Here is a 23,917-nt window from a genome sequence, read left to right as displayed (position 1 = left end):
TTGGTATCGTTTTGCATAATGAAGCACTTTGCCTTTTTCATAAAGATCTCTTAGTTAATTTGTGTGAAACAGAATTGACAGCAAATATGATTAGCTTGTTTTAAAGGAAACAGACAGAGTATGGTCTTTTCTGTTTATTGAGGTGGATATAGGCATGTCCTACAGACTATTCTACTATAAATGCTTTTGATATTCGTAGAATAGAAACACTAAACATTCCATAATGTCTAATGATATGGCGTTGGAAATCATGTTTTCTTCATGTCTACACTGATCACCTTTCATTCTCACTCCTTTCCAGTTATGGCGGCATACAACACAAATAAGTTCTCATAAAACAAACGGATACACACTTCCTATTACCTACATTTGATATCTGTTCATTCCTTTTAAAGCATGTGCGTGTAGGGGGATGAGACAGTTGGTGAGAAAAGCAGTTCTGGAAGAACGTTTTAAAAGTGACTCAAAGTTTAAGCGTGATCAAGCGGCATCTGACCTTCTCCAATTGAGATTATCCCCTTGACCAACTAGGGCCAGGAGTTTTTCCTGTTCTGGTTACATGGTCAGGAAATGACCTGTCCCTGAATCTAATCATGTAAAATTATTTTTCCTGTCCCCTTGAGCTGACCAGGGGTACATTTATTAGGAAACTTGAAAACAAAAGGAGAGCCGCACACTCTAGGAGCTCAGATGCAAAAATGTAATGTCCAACGTTGACAGCCAAGCTGTCTTCATCAGGGTATAATCACAAACACTGCGGGTAGACTCGTTTATATAGTGTCAAAAGACACATATCTAATCATGGCCAAATATCATTGGTTAATTCTCAAATATAAAAAATGGCATACAAAGAACACCATACAAAAAACAAATGGATAGCATATGGTCATAGATTCATTTTAGACTACACAAGCTTACAAACAATTACAATGGCAAAGTCACAGTAATCACAAGAATGGCTTCAGATCAAAGTCTACGTTGAGACCGAAGGGAGCAAGGGTCTTTAAATTAAAGATCCAGGCAGCCTCTCGTTTTAACAATAAATTATCAAGGTCACCCCCTCTCCTAGGGAGGGTGACATGTTCAATGCCAATATAATGCAGAGACGAAGTCGAGTGGTTTGAACTGGGTAAGTCAAGTTTTTGCAACTAATGGTGCTACGACGCTCTGAGATACGTACTTTTAATTCGCGCTTTGTTTTACCCACAATTTTTACCACAAGGACAAGTTATAAGATAAATAACTGCCTTAGTGGAGCAGGTGATAACACCTTTGATGGGGATCGATTTCCCTGTTTGAAGGTGTAGTATCTGGGATCTACATCTGTTTATATTAGTTACTATGCTGTTACTAAGCAGTGATGTGTTACGTTACTACACCTAATAGGAACTGCACATGCGCACTATTGTGCCGGGAACTGTAGAGCACGAGGTTTTGACTAAACGAAATCTAACTGTACTCCTGTCTCCTGCCTGGTCATTTCTCCACAACACAAATATTACAGAAGGGTCTAGATTTATAAGTGCCATTGCATTGAGCACAGCCATTACATTTGTAATTTATATTCAGTAGGGGCGCAAATAGACGTTGTTCGGAATATCTTGGGGTGGTAAATCAGAGTACCAATTGGTCTCTGAGATTTCTGCCCGGCGAGAATACGACCAAGGGAAGGTCCGAAAACACATTACCGAGATTGTCATCGGATTTTAGAATGTGCCAATGTTTGAACGATTTCCTCAATTTGTTCAGAGCACTTTGAATAGCGGGTAGTTAGAACGCAAGAATGCGTATTTTTGCGAGACTGACCTTGAAAAAGGTAATGTTTTGTTTTGAATTTTCTCAATGGCGAAATTAATCTGATCATTTTTGTACCCCCTCTCCTTGAATTTTCTTTGCGTCTCAGCCATATTTCTGTCGAAATCTGATTGTTTTTTGCAAATTCTTTTGATTCGACAGAATTGGCTGTAAAACTATTTTTCAAGGGAAGTGGGTGATGTTAGGATTTATGTTTATGCACTATAGGCTGTTAGCATATTGGTTGAAGGTGAATGATGTTTTGTTGCACACACACACACAATATAGAGGGGGGTGTGTGTAGGTGGGTAAGGACTGACCACCACAGGCCATAAAAGCTGTGGACGGTCTGGAGAGGGGAGGGGTGCATCACTCTGGGCCAACCAGGATGGTGAAGAGACTGGACAATACCATATTAGGAACTGTTTCAGTGTAGAATCGAGGGGGACACAGGATGGAGCTGCTCTACCCAACAACCAGATGTGGAGAAGGAAAACGCCAAGGGGCTTGGACAAGTTCGGGGGCCCACAAAGGAGGAGCAAGAGTATGAACCATGCTAAACCTCTATTATGATAGGCCAACTGGGCAAGTTGAGAATAAAATTGTCATAGTATAAAACTACTATTTTGAGTACATTCCACAGTTCTCTGATCTACCCTGCGAGGAGATCCAGTGAACCTGTATATACGAAAATTGCATTTACCATTTATCGTATGAGTTTAATTAAAATACTTAACATATATTCGGTGACTATGAATCACATTTTGTCCTGATGCCAGATTTGAACTGACGCAAATCTCTTTCAGTGACAACTATCAGCCCTCAAACTGTTACGATCAGTAGGTTTCCTGTAAAGATCAGTGTCTAGAACATTATTTTCACATAAGATCAAGAAAACTGATTTGACTTGTATCAGATTGCATAGTAAATCTCAAATGTTCAGAACTGGAGTTAAGAAAAGCATGGAATGCCTGGAGCTGTTTTGCATCACCCCTCCATAGAACAAAAATATCAATATACCGTTTCCAAATAATGTTAGACAAGAAAACATTGAGAGGATTGAAAATAGACCGTTTCTCCATGTAACCCACATACAAATTAGCATAATTAGGAGCCTTGGGGATCCCATAGCAGTACCCTTCGTCTGAATAAATAAATCATTTAGAAACATGAAATAGTTGTGTGAGTACTATTTCAGCCAATGTTATAATGCAGGCACTGGAAGGTAGTTCATTCGGGTCACGTTGCAGAAGGAAATGTTCCATAGCTTCAATTACTGCCCTCGTGTGGAATATTTGTGTATAACGACTCAACATCAAAAGTAACTAACAAGGTATTCTCAGGGAGAGGATCAAGAGATTCAATAATAGAGATCATACTGCTGGTGTCCTCTAGGGGAGCTGTTCTGCGAGTGGTCTAATAAAAAAAGTAAACAAAAGTAGATAGAGGGGCTGTTACTGCATCAATGCCCGCTACAATAGGGCGCCCTGGAGGTTTTGTAACATGTTTGTGTAATTTCTACAAAGTATAGAAGGTGGCAATTTTCTTCTAGATTGTACACTCATTAGGAACCTAAAGGAAGCAACCAGGTTGTAACGGGTAGGGACTAACTGAATTTGTCCCCAAAAAATAAATGCTTGTTTCCATTGCAGAAAGTTTTTCTACTGTTTGCATTGTGCACTTATGAATACACCCCAGGACAATCTCCCCTTGACAGAGGAGATGAAGGCACTGGATGCGTTTGCGTGGTAAGGCTTAAGCAAACGACGAGATTAAATTCGAGGAGTGAAATCGGGGGAGGAGTAACTGCGACAGCCTAAAGTTGGACACGTGGTTTTACAACAAATCTCAGATGAACATAGCAGTGTTGCCATTGTTATAAAAGTATTTCTTTATAACGTTAAAATAATAATGTCTCCAACTCCCATATCACACAATCATAATTTGAAATCATGTGTGTACATTGTACAAACAATGAGAGAGACTCATGTCACATTCATTTTGTATATATCCACTGTATACATAAATCAAGGCAAAGTTGGTTCCTGTTTCAGTCATGTCTTTGGTCACGTTCGTGTGGGTCAAACAAAAACACCCTAATGATTGGTTGACAATAGAGCATCCCACAATGCAGGTGACGGCTGCAGGATGAAGTTGGTGAAGAGCAACTGCAGAAACTTGCAGTCAAAACTTCATGACCTTTGATCACATGGTTTTTGTCAAGTTCATGCAGTCGATATGTAGGCACAAGTGGGATCATTTTTATCCCCATAATGCATCACACTTTGAAAAGGTGGTGACCAACGATGGCCACCGACTTGACAAAAGTGGACAAAAAAGTGATCCGCTCGAACGCGCCCACTGCCTGTAAAACCTTCAGGAGTGCTTCATTATTTAAAATACATTAAATACGATAATAGGATTTTATATTTAAATACCAAAATGTGCCTTTTAAACCAAGACACGTGTTGCAAATGGCACCCTATAGTACACTACTTTTGAGGGGGATGCAGATAAAATAGCGCCCTCCCAGTGTATTAATAAACTGCCTAAACAGTTATTTGACTCTACTGTTGAAATGACAGTAGTTTCATATGTAGAACTAAAATGATGCACCATGCATATAATGACAAACAGCTATACTTTGGCAAGTAAAGGCATTTCTGATCGTATTTGCATATATATACACACACACACACACACACACACACACACACACACACACACACACACACACACACACACACACACACACACACACACACACACACACACACACACACACACACACACACACACACACACACACACAACTGTTTAAATATACACAACAGGAAGTAGCTACCTGACTGGCGGAGAGCTTTGCTTGGTCTACCCTGAGTGGATGATGAGTTGTCCTAGCGCCTTCTGATTGTATGATTAGGAGTGATGTGGGTTCTGATTGGATTATGATACACTTAGAAAAACATTTCCAAAAAGGTTCTTCGGCTGTCCCTATTTTTGGTTCCAGGTAGAACCCTTTTTGGTTCCAGTAGAACCCTGAAAGGCAGTTATCGGTTGTGTTCCTCTCCTCAGACATTGCTGACGAATGCCAGATCATACAACTCTTGGATAGCTATTTTACTTATCAGCTAACCACATGTTATCGACTGTGCACGACGGCACAATCGATGACGTGGCACGCAACCATTGGTTGATGCATGCAACGTCTCAGCAGGGGAACACGACCAGTGTTTGATAGATGCCATACATTAAATTGGTGGAAGCCCTCAATGGCGCTGCCCATGCCAATACTGCCTTTTGGCCACTAGAGGCCTCTCATTCTCTATGGGCTACACACTGGCTACATTCCAAATCTCTTGTCCACTCCACTTCTAAAAATAAATGGACTGGGAATATGGTGGAAACTCCCTCAAGACATTTTTTGCACCAATCCAATGCTTAAATGCTTGAGAGGGAGTGAGTCAGCGCACACTTCTGGAGAAGGGTAGGGATCATGGCCTCTGATTCGGTTTCAGACAAGTTTTTTTCCCCCCAGACATTTTGACTGACTTCATCACAGCTATACAGGAAATAGTCCTTTTAAATGATCTCCTTTCCTTCACTAATATCCCATTTACACAGAGACAAAAACCCTTCTTTTTACATTTGGTTACTTTCTTTTTTGTATATGTGAATGGGGTAGGGAGTAAAAAAAAAAACATGGGTACATTTAAAAACCACCTCGAGACCTAGTAATGAAACCTGTTTTTTCCAGACCCTGTAACCAAAAAACAGGTATCTGTGAGAATGGATCTGTTTTTTGCAGGGAAATTCATTAACACTTCCATTGTTTAACACCTCCCTAATTTGAATGGCAAACAGGCCCCATGGTTTAACAGGGGTCATCTAAATATGCCTTTTTAAAAGGTATAATAATATGTCTTATGTCAGAAAACAGTACAACACTCACCAGAAAAGGCTGGATAGGGGAACTGAGGGGCAATGTCTAGGTCACAGTTACATCTACAACATACTGCTTCCTCTCCTATCCATTTATAGAAGTGGTCACAGTCAAGGAGAGGAGAAAGGAAGCCATTGCACCGTATTCGAGACGGAGCCGTGGCAACATTACTAAGGCCGCTCCCGATTGGACCGACGACAGGCGTTCTACAGGAAGTTGGTGGGGGCGTTTTTCCCTGTGTCAATGTTGACCTGGAAGGCTCCGTCTGTGGAGTGCAGAGCTTCAGAGGCGGGCGGGGGGACCTGGGGGGGAGGAGGGAGGAACAATGTCAGAAGGTGTGTGTGTGTGTGTGTGTGTGTGTGTGTGTGTGTGTGTGTGTGTGTATGTATGTGAGAGGGTGTATGTGTGTATGAGAGAGTGAGTGAGGACTGACCTGGGGTGGTGGATGGGCAAGGAGGGGATCAGCAGGAGACATGTTCTCCATCTTTATCTCCTCCTTCCCTGAGGGGGCGCTGTACATCACCGACGCATACCCCTGAAACACACACAGTTACGCAAGCTTCCACACACACACTCGTACTAACTACACTCTGAGAGGAGAAGGATCAAAATCAGAGGAGCCACAGGGTACTGGTCGGGCGGCCCACTCTACTGTTAGTGGTCAGAGGAGCCACAGGGTACTGGTCGGGCGGCCCACTCTACTGTTAGTGGTCAGAGGAGCCACAGGGTACTGGTCGGGCGGCCCACTCTACTGTTAGTGGTCAGAGGAGCCACAGGGTACTGGTCGGGCGGCCCACTCTACTGTTAGTGGTCAGAGGAGCCACAGGGTACTGGTCGGGCGGCCCACTCTACTGTTAGTGGTCAGAGGAGCCACAGGGTACTGGTCGGGCGGCCCACTCTACTGTTAGTGGTCAGAGGAGCCACAGGGTACTGGTCGGGCGGCCCACTCTACTGTTAGTGGTCAGAGGAGCCACAGGGTACTGGTCGGGCGGCCCACTCTACTGTTAGTGGTCAGAGGAGCCACAGGGTACTGGTCGGGCGGCCCACTCTACTGTTAGTGGTCAGAGGAGCCACAGGGTACTGGTCGGGCGGCCCACTCTACTGTTAGTGGTCAGAGGAGCCACAGGGTACTGGTTGGGCGGCCCACTCTACTGTTAGTGGTCAGAGGGGAGGCAGAGTTAGATCGTAGAACAGAGGGAAGAGGAGTAGGGGCTGATTTGTAGAGTTGAGTTGTGTAGAATAGAATTGAATAGGGTAGACTAGCATAGAGTGGAATAGAACAGAGTACACTCTTAGTACATTATTTTCTATGTAGAACCTTGAAGGGTATAGGATAATCCTTTTTGGTTCCAGGTAGAACCCTTTCTACAGAGGGTTGTACATGGAATGGAAAAGGGTTCTACCTGAAACCAAAAAGCGCTCTGTATGGGGACAGCCGAAGAACCTTTTTGGAACCCTTTTTTCTAAGAGTGTAGAGTAGGGTAGAGTATAAATCCCTACCATCGGAGGAACACCAGGGTTGTACTGTGGCTGGTTGGGTGGTGGGCCATTCCACTGTGGGGGCTGGGCAGGGGGGTACATAGGGTCCTGGGGGGGGTAGCCTGGGTTGAAGCACTGAAACAAACCACAACAAAACAACACTGTCACACTCCATCTTCCTTATTCCTTCTCTTGAGGAGTTTCACACCTGACAGGGGGACTATGAGGGTTTCCTAACAATAACCATACAAACTGCTGATATAATGAACAGATGGAGAGAGAGGAGAGATGGATGGACTCACTTGTTGGGGTAGAGAGAGAGAGAGAGAGAGATGTTGGGGTAGATATATATATATATATAGAGAGAGAGAGAGAGAGAAAATAGTGAAGGTGAGAGAGGAGAGATGGATGGACTCACTGGTTGAGGTGGGGGTCTGGTCCATTGAGGCTGGCCTGGCATCCCAGGGTTGGGGGGAGGGTAAACCTGAGGGTAACCTCCCTGTACATGGAGGAGCACCACAGTTCCCTCAGTAAAACAGAGGGACTCAAACATACAAACACTATTGGTGTTGTGATTATGTTGTATGTTCTTGGATGCTATTTTTACGTATCCGCACTCCTGCCTACACAATTAACCCTCGTGGGATAAATCAAGTATTTTGAATTGAATACTATATGCGATATACTCATACAAGTACTGTACATAAACAGATACTAACATGGACAACCACAGTTCCCAAAGTTAGATAGAAGGACTTATATACTCAACACATTATGGTTCATGACAAGACAAAGATAAGAAAACGACACACACACACACATACAGTCGTGGCCAAAAGTTGAGAATAACACAAATATTAATTTTCAAAGTCTGCTGCCTCAGTTTGTATTATGGCAATTTGCATATACTCCAGAATGTTATGAAGAGTGATCAGCTGAATTGCAACGTCCCTCTTTGCCATGCAAATGAACTGAATCCCCAAAAAAACATTTCCACTGCATTTCAGCCCTGCCACAAAAGGACCAGCTGACATCATGTCAGTGATTCTCTCATTAACACAGGTGTGAGTGTTGACGAGGACAAGGCTGGAGATCACTCTGTCATGCTGATTGAGTTTGAATAACAGACTGGAAGCTTCAAAAGGAGGGTGGTGCTTGGAATCATTGTTCTTCCTTTGTCAACCATGGTTACCTACAAGGAAACACGTGCCGTCATCACTGCTTTGCACAAAAAGGGCTTCACAGGCAAGGATATTGCTGCCAGTAAGATTGCACCTAAATCAACCATTTATCGGATCATCAAGAATTTCAAGGAGAGTGGTTCAATTGTTGTGAAGAAGGCTCCAGGGCACCCAAGAAAGCGCAGCAAGCCCCAGGACCGTCTCCTAAAGTTGATTCAGCTGCGGGATCGGGGCACCACCAGCACAGAGCTTGCTCAGGAATTGCAGCAGGCAGGTGCGAGTGCATCTGCACGCAAAGTGAGGCGAAGACTTTTGGAGGATGGCCTGGTGTCAAGAAGGGCAGCAAAGAAGCCACTTCTCTCCAGGGAAAACATCTGGGACAGACTGATATTCTGCAAAAGGTACAGGGATTGGTCTGCTGAGGACTGGGGTAAAGTCATTTTCTCTGATGAATCCCCTTTCCAATTGTTTGAGGCATCCGGAAAAAAGCTTGTCCGTAGAAGACAAGGTGAGCGCTACCATCAGTCCTGTGTCATGCCAACAGTAAAGCATCCGGAGACCATTCATGTGTGGGGTTGCTTCTTAGCCAAGGGAGTGGGTTCACTCACAATTTTGCCTAAGAACACAGCCATGAATAAAGAATGGTACCAACACATCCTCAGAGAGCAACTTCTCCCAACCATCCAGGAACAGTTTGGTGACGAACAATGCCTTTTCCAGCATGATGGAGCACCTTGCCATAAGGCAAAAGTGATAACTAAGTGGCTCGGGGAACAAAACATAGATATTCTGGGTCCATGGTCAGGAAACTCCTCAGACCTTAATCCCATGGAGAACTTGTGGTCAATCCTCAAGAGGCAGGTGGACAAACAAAAACCCACAAATTCTGACAATCTCCAAGCATTGATTATGCAAGAATGGGCTGCCATCAGTCAGGATGTGGCCCAGAAGTTAATTGACAGCATGCCAGGGCGGATTGCAGAGGTCTTGAAAAAGAAGGGTCAACACTGCAAATATTGACTCTTTGCATCAACTTCATGTAATTGTCAATAAATGCCTTTGACACTTATGAAATGCTTGTAATTATACTTCAATATTCCATAGTAACATCCGACAAAAATATCTAAAGACACTGAGGCAGCAGACTTTGTGAAAATTAATATTTGTGTCATTCTCAAAACTTTTGGCCACGACTGTATATATAGAATCACTATCTATTCCAATGACATATAAAACACAAGGCATACTCAAACCAACACACCACAGTATTTAAGTGAATAAAGAATGAATGGATAATGTACCATGTTAGGATCTGGGCCTGGGCCATGATAGAACGTCTGCAATAACCACAGAAAATAAAACACGTCACGTTATTACCGTTCAGCTACAAAACAACATGCGTTACTGCAACAATGTCATTATTACAGTAGTACAGCATGGGAAGGGAGACAGATTAGAGGGAGGAACCTAAGGGCAACTTCTACATGGGATTTGTCCCAAATGGCACCATATTCCAGAGTGAACTAGTTTTGACCGGAGACCTATGGCGAGAATCGGATGCCATTTCGTAGCCAAGCCACCATCTAACTATCCCTTACCGGGACACCAGGTCCAGGGGACACCCCTCCTCCGGGCGTGTTGTAGCCGGGAGGGGGGTGCAGAGTCTCGGGGTTGTCCAGTTGGATGGCGGTGGTGTCGGGGGATTTGTTCTTGAAGATCCTCTTCCGGCAACAGAAGCAGATACTGGCGGGGATACCAAGCAGGAGGAGGAGGGCCATGAGGGGGTTGCCTGCTTCATTCTCATGTTTGTCTGGAGGGGGATAGAGGGAGGGGTGGGGGGCACAGGGAGGGAGGAGAGGAGGAAGGAGAGGGAGAGAGAGATGCAGAAGGAGAGAGAGTTAATTTGGGAGACATAGCAAAGCCGTAAGGGGAACAGGAGGGAGTGATTGACAGACGACATGTGTTTCACTCTATGCATGTTGTATTCTATCCCCCCTCACATCCCTCTCACCCCACCCCCCTCTTTCCCATTACCCCCATAGCTTACCGAGCAGCCCTGTAGTCCTACAAATAACCAACTAATTAGTGACAGAGACATATGAGCTGCGAGCCAAACAATGTGTATCCCAAAAGGCACCCTATTCCACTATGGGTCCTGGTCAAAAGTAGTGCAGTATATCAGGAATAGTGTGCCATTTGGAACGAAGGGCCAGTATACCAGACCGTTGGGAAGGGAACCTGATGCTGTGTCTATTTCCATTACGTACTCAAACATGACCTAACAGAGGTAATTTAATTCTAAGAATTCCATACAGCCAACACCACGTGTCTCCATACAGCCAACACCACTTGTCTCTATACAGCACCAGTTTGTATCTCTCTGACTTGTTACTACTTACAATGTGTTACTACTATGTACTAAGCATACTTGGATATTTGTGGACTAGTTTTGACCAGAGCCCAGTGTACTAAATAGGGTGCCATGGGGTGCTTATTACATACGCTGCGGCTACTGTTAATTATCTATCCTGTTGCCTTGTCCCTTTACCCCTACCTATATGTACAGTGCATTAGGAAAATATTCAGACCCCTTTACTTTTTTCACATTTTGTTACGTTACAGCCTTCCTAGAGCTGGCCGACTCTTGGTGGGTCCAAACTTCTTCCATTTAAGAATGATGGAGGCCACTGTGTTCTTGGGGACCTTCAATGCTGAATATTTTTTTTTGTACCCTTCCCCAGATCTGTGTCTCGACACAATCCTGTCTCGGAGCTCTATGAACAATTCCTTCGACCTCATGCCTTGGTTTTTGCTCTGACATGAACTGTCCAACTGTGGGACCTCATATAGAAAGGTGTGTACCTTTCCAAATCATGTCCAACCAATTGAATTTACCACAGGTGGACTCCAATCAAGTTGTAGAAACTCAAGGATGGTTAATGGAAACAGGATGCACCTACGCTCAATATTTCTGTATTTTACAAAAGTTTCGAAAAACCTATCTTCGCTTTGACATTATGGGGCTTTGTGTGTAAATGAATGACGATTATTTATTTATTTTATATACATTTTAGAATAAGGCTAACGTAACAACGTGTTACGTTACAGCCTTATTACCTCATACCCCTGCACATCGACTGGGTACTGGTACCCTGTGTATATAGCTAAGGTATCGTTACTCATTGTGGATTTATTCCTTGTTATTATTATACATTTATTATTCTTTTTCCTTTTGTATTGTTGGGAAGGGCCCGTAACTAAGCATTTCACCAGTCCCACACCTGTTGTTTACGAAGCATGTGACAAATAACTGTAGATTTCTTTTCAGGATTTGGAACGCCGACAGCGTCTGCGCAGACCAAGGTTTGGAGGGAAGTGGTACCCCTCCCAACACACTCATGATAACTCAGTAGAAGTAAGTAACGCTGCAGAGCTAACTAACAATCTATGGCAACACGGCAAAACCACAACCGGTGAGTTCCATCCTGACGATGGAGACCACCCGGTCTCTCGTGTCCTTCAGCGTGTAGTGGCCCACGTCCGAGGTGTTGACCTTCTGGATGCTGATCTTGGTGGAAAGGGACTTGACCCGGTTCCAGTAGTCCGGGAGGTCCTGGGCCACCACTGCCCCATCATGCACCAGGGTGACGTTGACGTTGGCGCCTGAGAAGGAGAGCGTGGCGTCGGCCTGGTCGATGCCCTCCAATGAGATGTGGAGTTCCTCGCCCGCCACGCACTTTGTGTACTCGCGCCTGGCTGAGAAAAGGAAGAAAATGTTGCATTAGAGGAAAAGGGTGAGAGAAAGAGGGGAGGAGGGTGCACATGAAGGGGTGAGAGAGAGGGGGGTGGGTGAGAGACAGTAGGTGGAAAGAGAGAGAAGGAAGGAGCGAGCAAGAGTGAGAGAAAAACAGAGACAAAGGCCAAGACAAAAAAAGTTCTGTACACTATCCGACAATAACAAAGGGCAATAATTAAAGGGATAGCCGTAGTCCCAGGGTCAGAGGAACTCGTGGATACCATTTTTATGCCTCTGCGTCCAGTATGAAGGAAGTTAGAGGTAGTTTTGCGAGCCAATGCTAACAAGCTCTAGAGCATGCTAGCTGTTCCTATAGACTTCCAGTCATTGCGCTGAAGCTAGTTAGCAACTTCCTTCAAACTTAAGCAGAGACATAAAAATGGTATCCACGAGTTCATCGGACTCTGTGGAAGTAGATGAAGGGCTTCGTGCCAAAATCCCAAAATATCCCTTTAAATAACATGCAAAGCACTCACTGGTCACGGCCACTTTGAGCGAGGAGATCTCCTTGTTCCAGTAGTCTCTCTGGACATAGGTCCCCTGGTCCTTGTAAGTCACCTTCAGGGGGCAAAGGTCAAACACTTAACAGGGACGATCAAATCAAACTTTATTTAAAAGTGCATTTAAAATCTCTTCACAAAAATGTTTTAATAATATATTAATTGAAGAGATAGAGGATGGTAGGTGCATTGGTGGGACGGGTGTTAAGTAATATTAATAGTACCGGTCAAAACCAAGTGGTGTTTTTTGTTATAAGTAGGAAACCATCCCCTCAAACCAATGACCTCTGGTGGTATGATCTGATTTGATATACTTTGTTGTCCCCGAGGGGAAATTTGACTTGGACAATTAAAGAGACAGTCACTCACTTGGTCCAGATACCAGCTCCTGTCGGTTCCTGTCCCAGACACTTTTCCCCTGGTGGACCGGGATCCACGGTCCCAGTACTGGTATGTCTTCAGGGGCTCTGCAGCAGGGGTGAACTCCAGCTTCTCAGCACTCTTCGGGAGGTAGATCTTCAGCTGACGCCCGTGGGACAGACGCTTGTGCAGGTCGGGCACCACGTAGCCATCTGAAGAAAAAGAGCGAGAGAGAGAGAAAGAGATGGGGTTGGAGAGAGAGGGAAGGGAGGGAGGGAGAGAGAAAGAGAAGAAGAATAGGGATGAGAGCGAAAGTGGGGGGAGAGAGAGAGAGAGTGAGTGTGGTAGTGAGGATTAACACATTTTATTCAACATTATCTGAAGCCGTGGTAAACACAGATAATGTAGCTTGAAACGCTTTTAAAACAACTTTTATCTACAAATTCTTGACATCTGCTGACAATGTCCCAAATGGCATCTTATCTTCACTATAAAGTGCACTGTGGGGCCGTGGTCAAAAGTAGTGCCCTATATAGGGAATAGGGTGCCATTAGTGATGGGCCCTAGTTTTCTGCTGTTGACTAATGCAGTTGGTGGTGTAGGAAGGTGTGGTGCAGGAGCTATAACAGGTACAATGACGTCGGCGTAGTACTAGCGGTAGTGGGCCCTACCTACTTTTGAACATTCCTGTCCATTCATCTTGAAATGTCAACCGAATCCTCCTCCAGGATTTCATTTGTCCATCAACTGTGTTCTCACACGTTTTTTTTTGGGGGGGGGGGGGGTTTGTTCATGACCTTTCAGTGGAATGTAAAGAGCTAAATGAACGGAAGAGCCGTGGGGTGACACTCCCCGCTCACAACGCACATGCAACTCCCGGCTGGAGACCGGGTTAAAATCACTGTCGTTCTTTCCAGCTTTCTCCCCTCTCCACCCCTGTATCCCTTTGTCATTTCTAAACGGTCTTTTCTTTCTTTAAAAAAAAAACAAGGGAATACACAGGAAGCTCCAACTCACCCACACTGAGAACAGTGCCCAGCAGGATCCAAAGACTCCACATCATCTGTATTGACATAGACAGCAATGGCATATCACAATAAATATGATAAATTATATTATGAACAGGTTGTGGGGGGGGTGTAAGACAGACAAACAAATAAACAACAAAAGTAACTAAATGATGAATAAATAAAAGAACCCAATTTACAGTGACGCTGATCATTTATACAGTACAACTACACCAAAAATGTCTTCTGTGCAATCTAAAGTCACAACAAAACCGGTGGAGTGATTGTTACAGTCAGTCAAGCAGGGGTAGGGCATGTTAGGACAGTGTTTCCAACGTTTGGTCTTGGCTCAACCCTTTTGGTACTGGATCGAGGAGACTAGAGACTGAGGCCACATCCCAAATGGCATTGATTCCCTAAATAGTGCACTACTTTTGACCATGGCTCTGGTCAAAAGTCATGCATTTGATAGAGAACAGGGTGCCATTTTGGCCACAGCCTGTCCAGACTATAAATGAGGTCTCTAGTGGGTCAGGAGAAGATGTGAAGAGCAACAGGGATGGGCAACTAGAGGTCCGCAGACCCCCTTTTGAAGGCCCTTGGATCAACCCCCCCCCCCCCCCCCCCCCACCAAAAAAAAAAAATATAGAATTGTAATCAGTAAACTTCATGGAACACAAAGAGTGACTGCCTTTAAAAAGCAACGAATCCATTTGAAAACGGCCTATGTGGCATCGATATGAGTCAGGAGCAGTTTTTCTAGTGCCGTGATGGGAAACGAGGTCAGCGGCCCCTCTTTTGAAGGCCCTCAGATACATTTCCCAAAAAAAGTTGTGGGCAACTGCGGCCCCTCATGATGAGTTCCGATTTTTTGTCGGATTTAGAGATGAGAGCAAATAATGCAAATCAACTGAGCTATTTGCAGCTTTACCTTTACAAAATGTTAAAGTAAAATCGTAAAACTGAAATGATCACACCCCTCTCTTATTTATTATACTATAAAAAGATACACTGATCCTGATCCCCAGCATTCCTACTCTGAGACACTTAGGGGTCCATGGAGTTACCAAGGTAACGTGGGCTCCCGAATCACAACCGGCCGTGATTGGGAGTCCCATAGGGCGGCGCACAATTGGCCTAGCGTCGTCCGGGTTTTCCCGGTGTAGGCCGTCATTGTAAATAAGAACTTGTTCTGATTTGCCTAGTTAAATAAAGGTTACATTTAAATAAAGGTTACACAACATGGCCGGCCACACCGCTACCCCCCGTCCTGTCTCAGAACAAACTTTATTGTTACAACCCTTCCTGTTGTTGTAATGCGTACGGTCCTCTCCCACACACAGCACAGCCACCGTGGAAAAATACGCAGGCTACCCACATCCTCTGGAATTTGCACGCTTCAGAAGTGTGTGAGTCACAGTGTGGAATTCGATGCTTCACATTTCATGATCCTCTGGCAATATGGCTCTGTGATAGGTATAGAACTATTATAGCCTTTGTGTAGCTGGTTACATCAAACAATCTCTGAAACTTTATTTTAATCATTGTCACACTAAACCGATCATAATCATTTCAAGTGACTACAGAGATGTTATAAAGAAACTGATCATATCTATGATTAGGCTACATCGACCATTCCACAACAGGCCTGTAGCCCATAGCATGCAATTTATAATGTGTTTTTTTATTTTTTTATAAATGATTTATTATGACGTATAGCCTATTCTCGGGCGTCTCTCCGGCATGATATATAAAATCTAGGAAACAAGCATAACCGTTTAATAAGGATCGGACCCTTTTCCCCCCATTTTCGCCTAAAATGACATACCCAAATCTAACTGCCTGTAGCTCAGGACCTGAAGTAAGGATATGCATATTCTTGATACCATTTGAAAGGAAACACTTTGAATTTTGTGGAAATGTGAAATTAATGTAGGAGAATATAACACATTAGATCTGGTAAAAGATAATACAAACATTACCTGTATTAACTGCACCTGTTTGAACTCGTTACCTGTATAAAAGACACCTGTCCACACACTCAATCAAACAGACTCCAACCTCTCCACAATGGCCAAGACCAGAGAGCTGTGTAAGGACATCAGGTATAAAATTGTAGACCTGCACAAGGCTGGGATGGGCTACAGGACAATAGGCAAGCAGCTTGGTGAGAAGGCAACAACTGTTGGCGCAATTATTAGAAAATGGAAGAAGTTCAAGATGACGGTCAATCACCCTCGGTCTGGGGCTCCATGCAAGATCTCACCTCGTGGGGCATCAATGATCATGATGAAGGTGAGGGATCAGCCCAGAACTACACAGCAGGACCTGGTCAATGACCTGAAGAGAGCTGGGACCACAGTCTCAAAGAAAACCATTAGTAACACACTACGCCGTCATGGATTAAAATCCTGCAGCGTACGCAAGGTCCCCCTGCTCAAGCCAGCGCATGTCCAGGCCCGTCTGAAGTTTGCCAATGACCATCTGGATGATCCAGAGGAGGAATGGGAGAAGGTCATGTGGTCTGATGAGACAAAAATAGAGCTTTTTGGTCTAAACTCCACTCACCGTGTTTGGAGGAAGAAGAAGGATGAGTACAACCCCAAGAACACCATCCCAACCGTGAAGCATGGAGGTGGAAACATCATTCTTTGGGGATGCTTTTCTGCAAAGGGGACATGACGACTGCACCGTATTGAGGGGAGGATGGATGGGGCCATGTATCGCGAGATCTTGGCCAACAACCTCCTTCCCTCAGTAAGAGCATTGAAGATGGGTCGTGGCTGGGTCTTCCAGCATGACAACGACCCGAAACACACAGCCAGGGCAACTAAAGGAGTGGCTCCGTAAGAAGCATCTCAAGGTCCTGGAGTGGCCTAGCCAGTCTCCAGACCTGAACTCAATAGAAAATCTTTGGAGGGAGCTGAAAGTCTGTATTGCCCAGCGACAGCCCCAAAACCTGAAGGATGTCTGTATGGAGGAGTGGGACAAAATTCCTGCTGCAGTGTATGCAAACCTGGTCAAGAACTACAGGAAACGTATGGTCTCTAATTGTAAACAAAGGTTTCTGTACCAAATATTAAGTTCTGCTTTTCTGATGTATCAAATACTTATGTCATGCAATAAAATGCAAATTAATTACTTAAAAATCATACAATGTGATTTTCTGGATTTTTGTTTTAGATTCCGTCTCTCACCGTTGAAGTGTACCTATGATAAAAATTACAGACCTCTACATGCTTTGTAAGTAGGAAAACCTGCAAATTCGGCAGTGTATCAAATACTTGTTCTCCCCACTGTAGATGTTAAACGGCCTCAAACTGTTGAGGATCCATAGAACACTACAGTGAGTAGTGGCCGTCTCTGCAGAGAACTGGCAGTTCACATGGGGCTGTATAATCTACAGAGAGTGATTTCCTTTGGGAATGAGACAATGGAATTTAAGCAACAACAAAAATCTAACAAACAATGATGAACCAGAACCACATCAAGCAGATTTCTAGGAATGAAGGAAGTCTACTATTTGATATTTTCTTTAAAAGGTCCAATGCAGACGTTATTATCTCAATGTCAAATCATTTCTGGGTAACAATTAAGTATCTTACTGTTATTGTTTTCAATATAAATGGTAAAAAAAAAAAAAAAAAAAAGCTTCTTAGCAAAGAGATATTTCTCAAGCAAGAATTTTGCTAGGACTGTCTTGGAGTGGTCGGAGTGGGGAGGGTAAAACTGAAAACTAGCTGTTATTGGCAGAGAAGTTTGGAGACAACGGGGAGGGAGGAGAATATGGGTTAATAGACCTTTCTTATTGTTTTTTGTTTTGTTTAACTGAAATGGAATGTTCATATCCTGTATATTTGACTGTGATATGTGGGTATCTCAAGTATCTATTTTAAGATGAATCCACTTACTGTAAGTCGTTAAGGATAAGAGCATCTGCTAAATGACTAAAATGTCAAATGTAAATGTTTTGAATACAGATCTCATATTACTGTATTGAATTATTTTTGTAAACATTTTTTAAACATTAATGTCACAAATGTATCATTTGTATAGTTCTTTATAAATAAATACATTTGACTGTGTAAAACCTAGCAGTACTACTTATTTATTTGAGAGTGAGGCGGATATATGTAGCCTATAGCATTTTGCTGAAAAAAACATACGATTATTTTGTCTCTGAAATTAAACCAAGTGATAGATTTTAAACAAATACATGTCTGTCATTGAACAACCCCATGCCATGATTAGATAATGAATTTTTTAATTTTTTTCTCCTCATAAGTGTCTCTCTCCATTTTCCGGGAGGGGCTTCACGCAGTGACCGGAGATGGTAGCGCTAAAAGGGTAGTCTGAGCGTAGTGAAAAGAACCCGCGGGCGTGTTCAGACGGGCAGCAGATATTCCTCGCGTATTTATGCCGCGTTCAAATCTACTGGGAACTCGTAAGTGGGAACTAGGAAATCTACCAATTCCGACTTTAGTGGGTTCAAAACAACTGAAAACGGGGAAAAAACGGGCTCCGACTGTGATAAATCGATTTGAACGGTCAACCCGCTCGGAATTCCAACTCGGGAACTCGGGCCTCTGTCTAGAGCTTCGACTTTCCGACCTGAAGATCACTGACGTCACGAGTTCCCAGTTGTCTTAAACGCGGCATTAACACTGAAGCCCGTCCAGGGCACACGTGACTTCCCACATTGATTCATTAGTAATATAGTCCCAAATGGCACCCTGTTCCTCTTAGTGTACTGCTCTGGCCAAAAGTACTGCACTATAGGGAATAGAGTGCCATTTGGGATGAAGTAGTCTAGAAGACACAGAGGAGACAATGTATCTAGATGATTCTCTCAAAATAATGATAATTACTTTTTGACAATGATAACTTGTTATAGCTTACTATTAATAGTCTTTAGAAGCCTAGAAAACGTTGTTTTCTCAGAGCCTAGGCCTAAATCATGTGCTCTAATTTAAACGTTCATTCTAGTTTAGCTTACTCTAAAATGGTATTGCCTCTAACCTAAAGTGAAAGAAATTGTATTAATCCACATTGATAGTAATAAATTATAGCAGGGGTAGGAAGTCCGCATGACAGGGGGAGCAGGTAATCATTTATACATATTTACAACTGTAAAAATGATAAATGTCCATTGGGGTGGAGGCAGGGTAAATGTCCGTTGGGGGATGGCTGGGGGTCAGCGGCAGTATGATCTCGATGGTGCAAGGCCCATCGAGGACAGGCCACATTTCAAATCAAACGTAATTTGTCACATGCGCAGAATACAACAAGTGTAGACCTTACCGTGAAATTCCCTTAACCAACAGTGCAGTTCACGAAGAGTTAAGAAAATATTTACCAAATAATAAAAAGTAAAACAATAACATAACAATCAAGTGAGATTTTAAACAAATACATGTATGTAATTGAACAACCCCATGCCATGATTACATAGTGAAAAAAACAATGATTTATTTAACCTCTTTAGGATTAGGGGTGGAGTTTACACTTTTGGGGAAAATCGTTCAAAATTTAAAACGGCCTCCTACTCAATTCTTGCTCGTACAATATGCATATTATTATTAATATTGGATAGAAAACACTCTCTAGTTTCTAAAACAGTTCTAATTATTTCTCTAAGTGAAACAGAACTATTTTTACAGGACATTTCCTATCCGGAAGTGAGATTTCCAATATCGAGGTCTCTCTTCAAAGGCTTGTCTATAAAAGGGCTTGTCACTTATGACTGTAGAAACACGCCATACGCCTTCCCCTGGGTGTCATGCGGAAGTGAGAGAAGAAATGAGGTGATTATCTCGTTCAGGGGTTGAATACAACCTCTTTGATTGAGAGGACCGCCATTTTTTTTTTTTTGGGAGGCGCGAATTTGGACCTGGTATCGCCTCCTGGAAAACGTTCGTTATTGATGAATATGATCTCTGGCTTCGATTTTATTCGATACATGTCACAATAGCATCCTAAAGTATGTTTTTTCAATATATTTTAATTATATTATTGAAATTTATTCTGGACTTTAGACGTGATGCGACGCAAGAATTTTGTCAAGATGGAGAGGTTAGCGTCGCACTGCCAGTGTGCTTGCTAATTCAAGAGGGAAATCGTTCGTTCTGGATCGAAATAAAGACGTTTCTGAACAAAGGACCCCTTGGAGAACATTCTGATGGAAGATCAACAAAGATAAGGACCCAATTTGGGATGCTTTTTCATATATCTGTCGAACTGTGCTATGCTACCGTTCGACTAGAATCAATGATGCTGTGTGCTAGCTAATGTAGTAAGCTAATATAACGATATATTGTGTTTTCGCTGTAAAACACTTAGAAAATCGGAAATATTAGCTATATTCACAAGATCTTTGTCTTTCATTTGCTATCCACCATATATTTTTCTGAAATGTTGTATGATGTGTAATTAGGTAGTTGACGTTGGTGTCTATTTACTCTGGCTGCTCCCGTGCTATTTCTGACTGTAACTATGATGGTAGCTATGATGGTAGCAGTAATGTAAAACTGATTTATAGCTCAAATATGCACATTTTTTGAACAAAACATAGATTTATTGTGTAACATGTTATAGGACTGTCATCTGAGGGAGTTGTTTCTAGGTTAGTTAGGTTGGTTCTAGGTTAGTTAGGTTGGTTTTGTGCATGCTACCTGCATGCTACCGGTGCTGTGAAAAATGTCTGTCTATCTTTTGTATTTGGTGGTGAGCTAACATAAATATACGTGGTGTTTTCGCTGTAAAACATTTTAAAAATCGGAAATATTGGCTATATTCACAAGATCTTTGTCTTTCATTTGCTATCCACCATATATTTTTCTGAAATGTTTTATGATGTGTAATTAGGTAGTTGACGTTGGTGTCTGTATTTACTCTGGCTACTCCCGTGCTATTTCTGACTTTAGCTATGATGGTAGCAGTAATGTAAAACTGATTTATAGCTCAAATATGCACATTTTCTGAACAAAACATAGATTTATTGTGTAACATGTTATAGGACTGTCATCTGAGGGAGTTGTTTCTAGGTTAGTTAGGTTGGTTCTAGGTTAGTTAGGTTGGCTTTGTGCATGCTACCTGCATGCTACCGGTGCTGTGAAAAATGTCTGTCCTCTTTTGTATTTGGTGGTGAGCTAACATAAATATACGTGGTGTTTTTGCTGTAATACATTTAAAAAATCGGACATGTTGGCTGGATTCACAAGATGTTTATCTTTCAAATGCTGTATTGGACTTGTTAATGTGTGAAAGTTAAATATTTCAACAACAAATTTTTTTTGAATTTCCCGCTCTGCCTTTTCAGTGGAATGTGGGAGGAGTTCCGCTAGCGGAACACCCATCCTAAACAGGTTTTAAACAACATTTCTGAACATGGCTATATAGCGTTTTGGAATTAAACTCTTCAAATATACATAAAAACACAGGATTGTCACGTTTTTGACTGCACTGGGCATTTAACGCATATAGTGCGGTTCACTGTGTGACCCGGGAGATAGCGAGTCTGACTCAAAACAATATGCGCACACGCACAACCCACCTTGCACGAGACAGGGAGGCTCGCACGCAAGCGTCCAGACACCGTGGAACATGACGCAATAAAAATAACAAGAATCTCCAAAGTAAATTCCAAACAAACATCACTGAACAAGGCAACTGAAGTAAATCATACAAAGAGTGTCAATTGCCTATGTTGCAAAGAAACGGGCTGAATAAACTAAAAGCCACAATGGAACATTTCATTTTGAGCAGTAAACATGGAGCTCGCACACACTTCTTATTGTGCATGCAGAATATATAGATAGGCTACATACCTTGATATGAAAGAATCCAGGTGATTATTTTGCTGTTTTTCTCCTCATAACAGTGTCTCTCTCTATTTTCCGGGAGGAGATTCACGCAGTGACCGGAGATGGTAGAACTAAAAGGGTAGTCTGAGCGTAGTGAAAAGAACGCGCGGGCGTGGTGAGACTGCTAATGACAGACGGGGCAGCAGAAATTCCTCGCGTATTTATGCCGCGTTCAAATCTACTAGGAACTAGGAAATCTACGACTTCCGACTTTAGTGGGTTGAAAACAACTGTGAAAAAAAAAACGAGCACCGACTGGGAATAATCGATTTAAACGGTCAATCCGCTCGGAATTCCAACTCGGGAACTCGGGCCTCTGTCTAGAGCTTCGACTTTCCGACCTCAAGATCACTGACGTCACGAGTTCCCAGTTGTCTTAAACGCGGCATTAACACTGAAGCCCGTCCAGGGCACACGTGACTTCCCACATTGATTCATCAGTAAGATAGTCCCAAATGGCACTCTGTTCCTCTTAGTGCCATTTGGGATGAAGAGTGCCATTTGGGATGAAGTAGTCTAGAAGATACAGAGGAGACAATGTATCTAGATGATTCTCTCAAAATAATGATATTTACTGTTTGACAATGATAACTTGTTATAGCTTACTATTAATAGTCTTTAGAAGCCTAGAAAACGTTGTTTTCTCAGAGCCTAGGCCTAAATCATGTGCTCTAATTTAGACGTTCATTCTAGTTTAGCTTACTCTAAAATGGTATTGCCTCTAACCTAAAGTGAAAGAAATTGTATTAATCCACATTGATAGCAATAAATTATAGCAGGGGTAGGAAGTCCGCATGACAGGGGGAGCAGGTAATCATTTATACATATTTACAACTAACAGTGATAAATGTCCATTGGGGTGGAGGCAGGGTAAATGCCCATTGGGGTGGAGGCAGGGTAAATGCCCGTTGGGGTGGAGGCAGGGTAAATGTCCATTGGGGTGGAGGCAGGGTAAATGTCCGTTGGGGTGGAGGCAGGGTAAATGTCCGTTGGGGTGGAGGCAGGGTAAATGTCCGTTGGGGTGGAGGCAGGGTAAATGTCCGTTGGGGTGGAGGCAGGGTAAATGTCCGTTGGGGTGGAGGCAGGGTAAATATCCATTTGGGTGGAGGCAGGGTAAATGCCCGTTGGGGTGGAGGCAGGGTAAATGTCCATTGGGGTGGAGGCAGGGTAAATGCCCGTTGGGGTGGAGGCAGGGTAAATGTCCGTTGGGGTGGAGGCAGGGTAAATGTCCATTGGGGTGGAGGCAGGGTAAATGTCCGTTGGGTTGGAGGCAGGGTAAATGCCCGTTGGGGTGGAGGCAGGGTAAATGTCCGTTGGGGTGGAGGCAAGGTACATATCCATTTGGGTGGAGGCAGGGTAAATGCCGGTTGGGGTGGAGGCAGGGTAAATGTCCGTTGGGGTGGAGGCAGGGTAAATGTCCATTTGGGTGGAGGCAGGGTAAATGCCCATTGGGGTGGAGGCAGGGTAAATGTCCATTGGGGTGGAGGCAGGGTAAATGCCCATTGGGGTGGAGGCAGGGTAAATGTCCATTGGGGTGGAGGCAGGGTAAATCCCCATTGGGGTGGAGGCAGGGTAAATGTCCGTTGGGGTGGAGGCAGGGTAAACGTCCATTGGGGTGGAGGCAGGGTAAATGTCCGTTGGGGTGGAGGCAGGGTAAACGTCCGTTGGGGTGGAGGCAGGGTAAATGTCCGTTGGGGTGGAGGCAGGGTAAACGTCCGTTGGGGTGGAGGCAGGGTAAATGTCCGTTGGGGTGGAGGCAGGGTAAATGTCCGTTGGGGGAGGATCGGGGGGGCCAGAGGCAGTACCAGGTTGTGGGTTGGTGCCCCCCCTTGGGTTGTGCCATGGCAGAGATCTTTGTGGGCTATACCCAGCCTTGTCTCAGGATGGTAAGCTGGTGGTTGAAGATATCTCTCTAGTGGTGTGGGGGCTGTGCTTTGGCAAAGTGGGTGGGGTTATATCCTGCCTGTTTGGCCCTGTCCGGGGGTATCATCGGAT

General features: G+C 43.6%; 1 protein-coding gene across 1 annotated transcript; it reads right to left on the bottom strand.

The window, feature by feature from the left end:
• Positions 1-3,661: 3,661 nt before the first annotated feature.
• Positions 3,662-21,990, bottom strand: wu:fc21g02 (DNA-directed RNA polymerase II subunit RPB1). The gene is made up of 11 exons (XM_038981964.1): positions 21,887-21,990; positions 14,071-14,116; positions 13,063-13,265; positions 12,670-12,751; positions 11,869-12,153; positions 9,996-10,207; positions 9,699-9,734; positions 7,635-7,715; positions 7,238-7,351; positions 6,171-6,272; positions 3,662-6,039 (listed from the first exon to the last, which is right to left on the bottom strand). The coding sequence occupies exons 2-11, from the start codon at positions 14,114-14,116 to the stop codon at positions 5,944-5,946; spliced, it is 1,257 nt and encodes a 418-aa protein (XP_038837892.1). The 5' UTR covers positions 21,887-21,990; the 3' UTR covers positions 3,662-5,943.
• Positions 21,991-23,917: the final 1,927 nt, after the last annotated feature.

Source organism: Salvelinus namaycush, chromosome 42 (genome assembly GCF_016432855.1).
Source record: "Salvelinus namaycush isolate Seneca chromosome 42, SaNama_1.0, whole genome shotgun sequence".
NCBI classification, from domain to species: domain Eukaryota; kingdom Metazoa; phylum Chordata; class Actinopteri; order Salmoniformes; family Salmonidae; genus Salvelinus; species Salvelinus namaycush.
The sequence above is the reverse complement of the archived record's forward strand: the minus strand, read 5'-3'. Positions and strand labels throughout refer to the sequence as shown.